This window comes from Rhinolophus hipposideros (genome assembly GCF_964194185.1).
Source record: "Rhinolophus hipposideros genome assembly, chromosome: 17".
In the NCBI taxonomy this organism is placed as follows: Eukaryota; Metazoa; Chordata; class Mammalia; order Chiroptera; family Rhinolophidae; genus Rhinolophus; species Rhinolophus hipposideros.
In genome coordinates this window covers 30,873,082-30,885,616 of record NC_138063.1, presented here as the reverse complement: position 1 = coordinate 30,885,616, position 12,535 = coordinate 30,873,082, and the positions used below count along the sequence as shown (strand labels likewise).

The window sequence follows — 12,535 nt, the reverse complement described above, 5'->3', positions numbered from 1 at the left end:
CTCTATGATTATCTTTACTCTCAAATAATTTAGAATAGGTACATCCTGAAACAACTTTCATAGGGATCTACTATATCAGATTCCCAAACCATTCTGTCAGTTGTTATTTTCCTGCTATGTTAAGGACAACGTCCCAACCACATTTGTCCTCCAATGAGGAAAAACTCCCTTGTTTTGCCACAGCAAATCAATCTTACTTTAAGGGTTCTTGATAATTTAGAATCACAGTTGCCATTAGACATCCTCATGATCACCAAATACTATGTCAGCAAACAAGGGGACTGCTCTCATTTCTCTCTGCAAGTGAGTCATCAAGGTGTAATTCAGAATGCAAGTAAACTAGAAAGAGTTGATAGTGTGACAAGACCGCTGAGGATTCTTTGTCAATCTACACTGTATGTCTGGGGAAAGATGGGACAGAGTTGTCCTCTAAATAGTGGGAGGACCCAGAAGCTAGCCCATCTTTTTCTTAGATGGAACATCAGAATACTCCCTAACTTGTCAGAGGTTCCCACTTTTTTGGGGGGCCGGGGAGGTTAGTCCTATTTTTAGAAATCCAACAAAGAAGACATTTGACTAGAACATCCTTACATTACCCAGTCTCAAATTGTTTCATGTATTTTCTTTTCCTTCTCCCCGATAACGTGCCTACATTTTATGTCATTCTATATTTTCTAAGTGCTATTTTTTTTCCAGTCACTTCTTTAAGTATCAGATTTTGGATAATCAACTCTAGTACCTATTTGCACCCCAGTAGAAACATTGGAGCAACTTATATGTCACCAGCTTTTCTACCTTCCACACCTTACTAAAAAGCTGGCAATTGGTTACATAGCCTTAAAGCTATGTGGAATTACAATTTTGAACAATCTGATTCAACATCCCTAGAAAATGTTTGTTCCTGATATTTTTCCTTCTCCAAACACTTTTCAAAGTTAACTGCCACCAAATGAACACATTAACTGTCACTCTAAAGGGCAGAATTGTTCCCAAAACTCACCCCTAGTCATCCTGGTTTTTCATGTCCTTGAGAAGTCATCTCACAAACCCCGTAGTGAGGTAGTCCACATGTATTCCTACCAGGGGAAGAAGGGAAGAAGGATATTCTCTGAAAACTGTCTTCTCTAGCCATCCAGTGTGTAGAACCAGCTTGGAGAGCAGATGTCCCCTTCAGCTACAAAGGTACCACATATTTGTTGAGCCGACTCCTCTGCCTTCTAATGTTCAAGACACCCAGGGACCAAAACATCAACAGCCACCCTCCAGTGTGCAGGGCACCGCTCCAGTACTCCCCTGCATTTTAGAGGAGTGCTCTCAGGTCCCCCGGACGCCCACACCCAGGTCCCTGCCCACCCACGTCAGCAGGGCTCACTGATCACATCGTGCTGATCAAGGTTTATTGGCACTCTTAGCAGTTGGTAGGAAGCAGTTGTTTCTGATCCTTAAAGAAGTTCTACTTTTAACACATATGGTCAGTTGTGACCCCAAGGGATAGAGATTTAAATCTCTTGTGCCAGAAAACAACCCCAAATTATTCATAGGAATGTTGTAAGCATGCTATAAGCTGTTAATATCCAAAACTCATAGAATAATGCCTCGCTCGGAGTAAGTGTAATTTATTTGCTATAATTAGCAATATCAATTATGGAAACAATAACCGACATTGATTTATTATGGGATAGTTATAGAGTGATAGGAAACCCTGTTACGTTTGGGGAGAATTGTATTAAATTTGATTAATTTTGAATTTGGTAAAAGATAAACAATTAACCAAAAGCCCATTCCATATGAAAGAGTAGGAAGCTGAGGATAGCTTTGGGTCGTCTCTAATTTTCCCTATGGCATTTATTACCTTTCTTCAGCAACCTTTACATCTGTATTTGAAAGAGATAAAATGAGAAAAAGAACTGGAGAGTTTTTAATCTTTTTCAAAAGTACAAGGAAATAATTTTTTATATGAATATTGTGAGATAGACTAATCTTGTCACAATCTGAACTAAATTCTTTTTCAAGTAAGATAGCCATGATCAAGTATTGCAGAAAAATGTTTCATGCATAGTTGTACCTAACTATAAAACCTTTTATAAAATCTATGAGGTGATAAGTTTATGAATTAAAATAATATAAAAAAAATGTGAATTACATAGTAAAAGAATTTTACTGGATACTGATATGATGTTGGACGGACCCAGAGAAAAAAAGGACCCTGAAATTTCCATCTTGAATAATTGGACAGTTTTTGGGATTATTAACAAAAATAGGATATCAGGAGAAAAGGGGAATATTCAGAAGAATGATAATGAGGTTTGTTTTAGATAGCAATTCTCAGAATCATGAGTGGAATGGCAGGGGCATATTAAAATATCAGGATGAGGAAGTATTCACGTTAAGAGATTGGACAGCCCTATTTTGCATGAACTGAATTTCAGCTTGATGGAATAGCCAGAACGTGACTAGCAATAAGGTAGCAATGGAGACTGTGACTATTTCTGAGCCTACTGTGTGCTAGACTCTGAAGTAAGTACATGGATGTATCCTCTTACCTAAACTCAACAAAGAGCCGACATTACCTCCCAATTACTGGTAGGAAATTGATTTCAAAGGGTTTGGGTCATTTGGATTTAAACCCAAGTTTCACGCCAAAACCCCAGTTCCTATTCCTGACTGCCTGTGAATAAGTTTTTCACATCTATGTCCTTGTACCTTTATAAGAAAAAATGGCATCTGGGCTTGTTAGTGCCTTATTAAAATGTTGGAATAAAATGTAAACGGTACCTTTGCTTATAAAAGTAAATGGCTTACATGTGGTTTCAACTTTATCACACAAAATTATTTACATTTTTTCTGTCTACATGACATGACAGATGTAGTTTGTCACACATTTCCCTTCTGGCTTACAACAGGACTAGCCATGGGAATAGATTTCAGACTTTCAAATGTCTATTAGGTTACATGATTTTAAACTGCAGTGATTCAGAGGAAACAAAAATATCAAGGGCAGTGCTTAAAAGAGTCTTCCTAATTTTGATGAGGGATTTAAATTCCTTTTATGTAACTGGCAAATATCTCACAAAAGAGTGCTGTTTGCACCACACCATGCTTAGGCTCCCAGTTAAGGTCCAGACTCTAATTAGAAAGTACCCACCATAAGTCTCCTAAGAAGTCATCAGAGTAATTGTCGAAAGTAATGCCCCTTAACTTGGTGGTTGACAGTGTCCACAGGAAGTTGTTAAATTGCTTTAAGCTGTTAGGCAGAGTAGAGCTTATTGAACTAAATACAAACCCTAGAAGAACATCTTCAAAAAATGAAATAAGAATTTAAAGGATTTCTCCCTGAAACACAAAAAATTATATGCAGTAAGACCTTTCTAGACCACAGAATATAAAATCTCCCCCCCGCCATAGCCTGTACCTCAAGAATCTGAAACTGTTTTATAGTAGTGGGAAGTTTAGAATGATTTTCCTGTGTGTGTGTGTGTGTGTGTGTGTCTGTGTGTCTGTGTGTGTGTGTCTGTCTGTCTAGTTAACCTCTTTAATTCCTGATGTTTTCATTATTCATTGTCCTACAGATACGAAATGTGGAAACAAATCAGTGTCTAGATAACATGGCTAGAAAAGAGAATGAAAAAGTTGGAATTTTTAACTGTCACGGTATGGGAGGTAATCAGGTGAGTATTTTAGTAAATCTTTAAAAGGGACAATTTCAGATTTGTTTTCATCTTCTGTCCTTTTTATCTCATGATGTCATTCAGGAAATATTTTCCTACTTTTAAAGAGAAAATAATAAAGACCTTTAGGAGAAGGGAGCTTTCAATCTAAAAATAATCTAGTGATTACTTTTAAATGAAACATTGTAAAAGGCCCCTTGTGAGAACTGTTTTAACATTGATGTGCATGAGATTTATTTTGCCATTTTTAGTCAAACAGATGACAACTCAGTGTATATATAGAACTCAAGGTAATTTTTTCTTTCTGTGTAAAATTAGTATTAGAGTCATTTATCTCTATTACAGTAATAAAGTTCAAAAATTGTGTATATTGAAATTCTTGTTTTTTCCAATTATTGGGCATATACAATGCTAATGTTACTGTTACAGCTTATATGTGTACATTTTTGTTTTTCAGGTTTTCTCTTATACTGCCAACAAAGAGATTAGAACAGATGACCTTTGCTTGGATGTCTCCAAACTGAATGGCCCAGTCACAATGCTCAAATGCCACCACCTAAAAGGCAACCAACTTTGGGAGTATGATCCCATGGTAAGTTCTCTATTTGCATATAAGATAAAATTATGCGTGTCATGGGGTGTATTTATATCGTTTATAGCTTAAAGAATGAATTCTTGGGGAGTTTGAATATAGATCAAATTGTTCTTATACTCTAAAATTTGACAAATGGGAAAAACAATATAAATAAGATGCTTTCATCTCCCTGATAATTAAATTAGGCTTGCCTCCAGTCCCTGAGCCCTTATTGTCACTTAAGAGTGCTTAAGAAGCACTCTTGCCTCTGTATGTCCTGAAGCTCTGCAGTCTAGTGTGGGAGAAATGGAGCAGAAAGTAGGCTTTTAAAATTACCAAATTGAACATTTATGTAAAAGGTGAGCTTCAGTTAATGAAATTCTCTGACTCATCATGATTTTTCGGTGACACATATAACAAAACTTTCTGTATTTATCTTTAGTTTCCTCTGGAGTTTCTCCCTCTCCCCAAGCGCTGTATGTGGTACTCACATCGGGGTACTTCAGAGACAATGGTCAATCAGAGCCTCCAATAAGCCTCTGGCCCTCCGCTCATATCTGGCCAACCGTGTGCTTTTGCTCTACGGTTCTGGAACCAGCACCTGCATCTGCAGGATGTCTTTCTCTGGTTCTTTTTTTCTGCTTACAAGCACTCATGTTCTTCTTCATGTGAGGAAAGACGTTTGTTCCTGTTTTGCTTTCTACGTACCATCCTACTTTTCTCCTGCATTGTATGATGGTGAATGAAGGACCTGCACTCGAGCCTCTGGTTCTCCAACCCAGGCTCCAGCCTCGGCCGGACACTGTGGAACCGGCTCCTGGGTGCAAAGCCGGCAGCAGTCTCATCTCGTCTCTTACAGCATTTACTATCGCTGAGCTGATGAGATTTTAAAATCATCTGATCCATTGGCTTTAGATGCACTACTATTTAGTTTCTTCTCTTAGCTTTCTCTCTGTTCTTCTCATCTGCTTCGCTCACTCTGCTTCTTCATTCTACCCCTTAATGGAGATGTCCAAGGTTATGTCTTTTCCCCCTATACTGTCATATACAAACCATGGTCTGCGTTACCTGTTCTTGAACATACCCTGTACTTTCCCACTTTACATTTACAATCATACAGTTCCCTCTGCCTAACAAATCCTAGCCATTCTTGAGGGCCCAGCTTTGACATCACTTCCATGAATCCCAGCCCAGAAATTAGTTCTCTGTCCTAATTTAATTAGAATTTTTTCTGACCCTTGTAATGCTGTGCCTTGTAGCTGGTTTATCTACCACCATTAGATTGTTAGATCCTAGAGGACAAAGACTGTGTTTTATAAATTCTGGGTCTCCCTTCAAAATGTCAAACTATAGTAAAAATAATATTAACTATAGCAATAGCACAGTTAATACGCCCATTGGAAATGGCCTGAATATTCTGTTCCAGGGTGTTCCACGGTGCTTCATTTTGGGTGTAGCTGCCCCATGTACTGCAGGATACATCGAGTCTGACTAGACAGTAAGTGCCAGGGGCATCCCACAGTCGTTGTGACAACCAAAGTATTTTAAATATTAAAAACTCCCAATTATATGTTCACTGAAAAAATGACAGTATATCAATCAGATAACATAAAAGCTATTATAGTAGCATAAATAAATAGGGGTTTATTCTTCTTAGGTCTGGAGGTAAATGGCGTCTGGTGTGGATTCAATGGCACAGTGATGTCAGCGATAGCGCTGCTGTAATAGTCTAGGCTTTTCCTTGTGGCCCTTTGGATCAACACTTGTGAAAAGGAACGGGCACAGACAGAATTAGGCAGAGGGCGGAGTCAAGCTGGGATGCAGGCCCCACAGCCTGAGCCAGCTGCATAGGAAGCTTCCGAACGGGCTGTCCGTGTTGTCCTGCCTCCATCAATCGGAAACAGCAGTCTGGAGTAATAGTATTTATGTCAGTGATCTAGAATCTAAACTTAAAATCATGAAATTGTAGATTTCAAAGGAACCTTAGAAATAAAGTCCAGGATCTTGTTTTATACCTGTGGACACCCAAGGCCCAGAATGGAAATTAATCGCCCCAGGTTACAGAGCGTGTAAATGGTGGAAGCGGATCTCAGGCAGACCTGGGAGTCTCGATTCACGATTCTTTGCACAATATAATACTATGTTTGATTAAATGTGTATGTATTTATATCTTTTTAAGTTTTGTTTATATTACAATTTTGCATAGAGTGTATGACACCAGGCTCTTTTGCTTTGACTACTTGTAGCTGTTCTTTCTGGAATAAAATGTAGATTTTGACCCAGTTACATCTGGAGAGTAGGGACAGGAGGTGACAAATTATATTTTCTAGGTTGCAGGTGGACTTTATGCAATGATAATTATAACTTTCATCCTGCTCTTCTTATAATTACAATCTGTGACTTGTTTGTCCACTTTCCTTAATCAAGCTTTTTCTATGTGGAGAGTAGTCAGTGCTGACCAGGTACAATTACGACAGTTCCCAGTTTCACAAGCCACAGGACTCTGCACCTGCTGTCAGCAGCCAGAACTTTGTCTGGAGCGGGATTCTTCTCCGGAGGCCAGGTCTGCAGGGAGGTTAGCGTCCTGAGATTGTGGGGGTTCTCTCTGAATTTTAAACAAATACCCAGCATGGGGTGATAACCTGTGTGTTTGTTACAAGTTTATTTTAATGAATCCAAATAAGTGAAATATACAATTTTAGATGGGATGAGAAAGGACCAATTCCCCAACTCAGTTTTTTATTGTGTTTAGTTTTTGATGTTTTTATTAATACTTATAGTGGTCCTGAGGCAGGTTGACACTCAGAGACGCTTTGAGGGGCCTTCTGGAATGTTTGAGGAGCGCTGGAACTAAAGGCTGTGGCCGCAGACTATTCATGGCCGCTAGGGATAGTGCTAGGTGAGTTCGTTTTCCAGTAGGGAGTACATTTATTGAGAACTTACTCTGAGCTGGGCAGCACTTTCCGTACATTATCTTAGTCTTTCCTCATAACAACTCAAGTATTTTTGTCCCCACTTTATAGATGAGGAACCTGAGGCTCAGAGAGGTTTTTCTTTTTGCTCAGGGGATATACAGTCAGGGGCTGCATAACGTTTCCGTCAACAGACCACATATCAGTGGTGGTCCCATAAGATTATAATGGAGCTGAAAAATTGCTATTGCCTTAGCGACACAGCCGTGCAGCAACATTCATGTGTTTGTGGTGATGCTGGTGTAAACAAACCTCCGCTGCCAGTGGTATAAAAGTACAGCACATACAATTATGTACAGTACATAAAACTTGATAAGGATAACTTACTGGTTTATGTATTTAAAGTATAGTAGAGTGTACTTGTTCTGTGTACAAAGTTTGCTATAACAGTATGTGTGTTACATGGGCAGCAGCCTTATACATCTTGTGTTTACTGCATCTCTTAATTGCATCATTTTCTCTTGTGCCTGATTTAATCGCATTCTGTGCAGTAACATACAGCGCAGGCTCGTCGCCTAGGAGTCATAGGCTGTACCGCATAGCCTAGCTGTGCAGTGGGCTATTCCATCTAGCTTTGGTTGCACTCTGTGATGTTCACACATGACAAAATCACCTCAATGACAAATTTCTCATAACGTAGTCCTGTTGTTAAACGGTGCATGTAGCTGAAATGTGACAAATCTGGAATTTACTCCAGAAATGTCTGACTTGTAAAGACCATTCTCTCAAACAAGTAAACTATACAACATCTGTATAAAAAACAACAACAAACCATGCTGACTGTCTTCCAGGTTCTATTCTTATGCATTTATAAGAATTAAAGTATATAATACTGAACCTAAAATCAATGTTGATATAAACTATGACATCTACAAATGTATATTGCCTTTTGCCAGTTTCTACTTTGACCACAACACAGAATAAATGACTGAAAGCTAAAATATCATGAGATTTTGTTTTAAGTTCAGATAGGTACAAAAGAGGCCTTACGAAAATGAAATGTTCCAGATAAAAGAATTAACATTAAAATAGAGCCATAAATTAAAAAGTGAGATAAATGTGTGTCGATAAACATAGTTCACGTTTCCTTACAGATGTATCCACTTATGAGATAATGCAAATCCCTCCAGTTGCTTTGGAGTCCTTAACCTGACCAGGGCGCTAGATCACGTTCATTAGTGTGGGTCAGTGTGTATCTGTTAATCTCTACTGTCCTGTCCTTTTAAAATTATCCTAAAAATCAACCTGACAGCGTCAAATCTAGAATGTGAACAAGTAGACAGGAAGATCTACAACTGTATCTATCAATCATTTATTAAGGATGCTTTATAAATCTTGATTGCTTATGATTTTGAGTCTTCAGAAGGTCTTGGGTTTTAAGGACTTGAGGTTTAGAATCACAGAATTAATTTGAACAGCCTTATCATAGAGAAATGAAGCAATTTTGAAATAGCTTTTTGAAAATAGGTTGAGGATCCTAAATTTGGTAGCACTAATTTGATCGTATTTTTAGGAAACTGAAGCACAAAAACGTAAAATTTTTCACGGTGTTGCAGAGCTTATGGCAGAAATGGACTTAGAATGTAGGTCATCTTACTGCTAGCCCAGTATAACTTATCCCTCAGTGCCTTTCTCCTTCCCACATAGCTCTTAATGCTGTCTTTACATAGATGCCTTTTCTCCACTGTTGTTGTAGAGGAATTTAATAATCACCAAAAATGATGGTTGAGAGGTTTTGGTTTGATTTTGTTCTCCACTTTCACATTAAGACTTTTTTTTTTTGGTCTCTTTCAGAAATTAACCCTGCAGCATGTGAACAGTAATCAGTGCCTGGATAAAGCCACAGAAGAGGATAGCCAGGTGCCCAGCATTAAAGACTGCAATGGAAGCCGGTCCCAGCAGTGGCTGCTTCGAAACGTCACCCTTCCAGAAATATTCTGAGACCAAATTCACACAAAAAGAAAAAAAATAAGGATTGACTGGGCTACCTCAGCATACATTTCTGCCACATTAAGTAGCAAAAAAGGAAAAGTGCTTCCCTCCTGCAGGATGTGAGGTTTCTCAGCCATTAACACTTCGTCTCCGCTTCTCACTAGCTGTGAACCAGCCTTCCTGTCCAAGGACGTGCAACTACAATGTAGCGAGACTGCACACTGATGTTTACAAGATTGAAAGAGGCTTTCTGTCAGGAACCAGTGTAAAGAATATTCCAACAATGAAACAACAAACCGTGCTTTCCGGAAAGCTGCACCTCGTAGGGTTGCTTTGCACGTCAGTAATTTCTGCTGAACGTGCTGTTGTAACAAAGAGATTTCCAAGATTTCTTTTCTGATTAGAACTGGTAGCCAGTATATTAAATATTGATATAAAGATATATGAAAAGAACTGGAACCAGATTCAGAATCATGAAAACATTTTTACAGCAATTTAAAAAAGCTATATTAAACAGGGTTTAAAGGAAATTAAAACAGAACTATGAGAAGTACAATTTGTTATAGTATAGTATCAAATTTCTATATAGATTTTATACCTCAGTGGGGAAAAAGAACTGATTCCAATGACACTCATTTTGTTTTCATCTGTGATAGTCATGGATGCTTTTTTTATTTCTCCTTGGGGTGCTGAAATTGAGCTGGAAAAAAAATGGCTCTTTGAACGTAGTTTTAATTGCTTTCTACAATTTTTAAAATTTGGTTTGTGGGCTATTGGAATTGTAATTTTTAATTGCCTTCCAAAAATGGAGATTTAAAATAATGTCTGGTCTCACTGACCAAGTTAGATAATCTCAGTTGTTCTTGGGTCAACTGGCTTATAGACTTTCACACACACAAATTTCTTATTAGATTTTCAACTTCTTAACTTGATTGAACTGATTATGCTTAATACCCAAGATTCATACTACTGTACTACAGATTTGTTTTCACAGCAATAAATCTTCAGTTTTTTTGTTTATGATTCCACTCAACGAAAGGCCTACAGAAGTGATTTATTATTTGGGTATTTGGAGATAATACATTTGATGGTTTTTTTGAAAACTGTTTTCACTCCATACTCAGATGTGCTTCATTGTCAAGTGCATATTTAGATTAGGTTCTTGAATTGTAATGTTGATCTGCTGCTTTTTTAAAAAAATAAAATTTCACTGAAAATGTTTAATTGGCATTTTTTTAATGAGTTAGCCAAAGAAGTGCAGCTATTATTCCATATTATCAATCCTGCATTTCTTCCCTAAATTTAATTTAGGTTAGATTCATTTTCTTTTTCTCTAATTTCTAATACTGGAAAACAACCTGAGTATTGATTAAAAGTTGAATATCAATTAAATTAAGTTTTAATCTCATAGAAAGAAAATCTTATATTTTCCCTGATGTGTAAAGCAGTCCATTGGCAAAAGTGCATATATTTTCCTTCCTATTTGTAAGATTATATTTAAATAATATTATTTTCTTTGATTATCAAGGACTCTCACTGCAGGCAGTGCTGTTTCTTGTGCCTAAGAATGTTCTGAAAGTTGCGTCACTAACGATACTTACAAAAGCTCTCATAGCCTATTCAAGTCAATCAATATCAAGCACACGTGAATGCTTTTGGGCGAGGCTATAGTACAAAATGCAGAAATTTTGTCCCTAGGAAATCTGATATGAAGCAGGTGCTGAATGGAATTTTCTTTTCCTGTTCCATGAGCTATGTTAATTCTATCTTCAGTAGGCCTCATGCGTGAATAAACCAGGTGTCTAACCAATAAATTATTTTCATGCTCAGAATTTCAAGTTTTTGTACTGTAGCGTAGCTTGGTCTTATTCCTTACTGTAAGAACACTTAATAGCAATGTGATCTAAGGTTTTGTTTTGTTTTTTGTTTTTTTAAGAGGGGGATGTGAGTGATTTAATTCATGGGTACTTTTAGAACCTGATAGATAACCCCATTGCCTTTATTTTTCTAATTAAAGAATTCCTAAATACTTTGAAAATATAAAATATTCCTTAATAGTTGTGCTTTACATTGGTGTTATTTGAGGTTAAAATGGGTCCCTGTTCATTATAGCCATTTGTAGATTAGGCAGTATGTTAATCACTGTTGTAAATCAAACTGGGGAAGAAAAGAATGAATGAAAAAGAAAGCAAATGATGAAAAGATGAGACTATTATTTGAATTCATACCGGCAGTGAGGGTTTAAACCAACACTTTAAGCCTTCTTCCCTCTGTCTGCTCCGAGTTCTCTGTCGTGAGCAGTGGGTTCAGCCGTGTTAATATGCTGATCCCTCAGGCGGGACTGTGGCCATAAGCGGAGCCCTAATAGTCTTGAGTTCTTCTCTCCCCAGCTGCCATATCTCCGGAATGCAGGGATCTCCTGCACCGCCCATGTCTCTGCACTTCCCCCTTCTCTCCTCCCCCGCTTGCCCAATTTGCCCACCTTTAGATGATTTTTTTTAAATTTTGTGTTTACTGGGGTGACTATTGTTAGTAAAGTTGCATAGATTTCAGGTGTACAATTCTGTATTACATCATCTGTATCTCACATTGTGTGTTCACCACCCAGAGTCAGTTCTCCTTCCATCACCATATATTTAACCCCGTTTATCCTCTTCTACCACCCTCCTCCCCCCTTACCCTCTGGTAACCACTGAACTGTTGTCTATGTCTATAAGTTTTTGTTTCTTCATTTGTTTGCCTTATTCCTTTATTGTTTCAGTTTTATATACCACATATCAGTGAAATCATATGGTTCTCTACTTTTTCTGTCTGACTTATTTCACTTAGCATTATACTCTTAAGATCCATCCATGTTGTCACGAATGGTACTATTTCATCTTTTCTTACCACCAAATAGTATTCCATTGTGTATATATGCCACAACTTCTTTATCCATTCATCTATGGAAGGACATTTTGGTTGTTTCCATGTCTTGGCCACTGTAAATAAAGCTGCAAAGAACATTGGAGCACATATGTCTTTATGGATAAATGTTTTCAGATTTTTTGGGTAGATACCCAGGAGAGGGATTGCTGGGTCATATGGTAATTCTATTCGTAATTTTTTGAGGAACCTCCACACTGCCTTCCATAGCGGCTGCACCAGTCTGCATTCCCACCAACAGTGTATGAAGGTTCCTTTTTCTCCACAGCCTCTCCAACACTTGTTACCATTTGTATTGTTGATGATAGCCATTCTGACTGGGGAGAGGTGATATCTCATAGTGGTTTTTATTTGCATTTCTCTGATGATTAGTGATGATGAGCATTTTTTGATATGTCTATTTGCCATTTGTATGTCCTCTTTGGAGAAATGTCTCTTCAGGTCCTCTGCCCCCTTTACGTTAT

At 37.8% G+C, this 12,535-nt stretch overlaps 1 protein-coding gene across 3 annotated transcripts in view; it reads left to right on the top strand.

Moving 5' to 3' along the window:
• The window catches only part of GALNT1 (polypeptide N-acetylgalactosaminyltransferase 1), a 110,887-nt gene extending 98,712 nt beyond the window's left edge, over window positions 1-12,175 (top strand). For all 3 annotated transcript variants that reach the window (XM_081078705.1, XM_081078703.1, XM_081078704.1), the window contains 3 exons: window positions 3,570-3,668; window positions 4,126-4,260; window positions 9,009-12,175. In XM_081078705.1, coding sequence (XP_080934831.1) covers window positions 3,570-3,668; window positions 4,126-4,260; window positions 9,009-9,155 — 381 coding nt within the window. In that variant the 3' untranslated portion in view covers window positions 9,156-12,175. The remainder of the gene's footprint in view (window positions 1-3,569; window positions 3,669-4,125; window positions 4,261-9,008) is intronic.
• The last annotated feature ends 360 nt before the right edge of the window (window positions 12,176-12,535 follow it).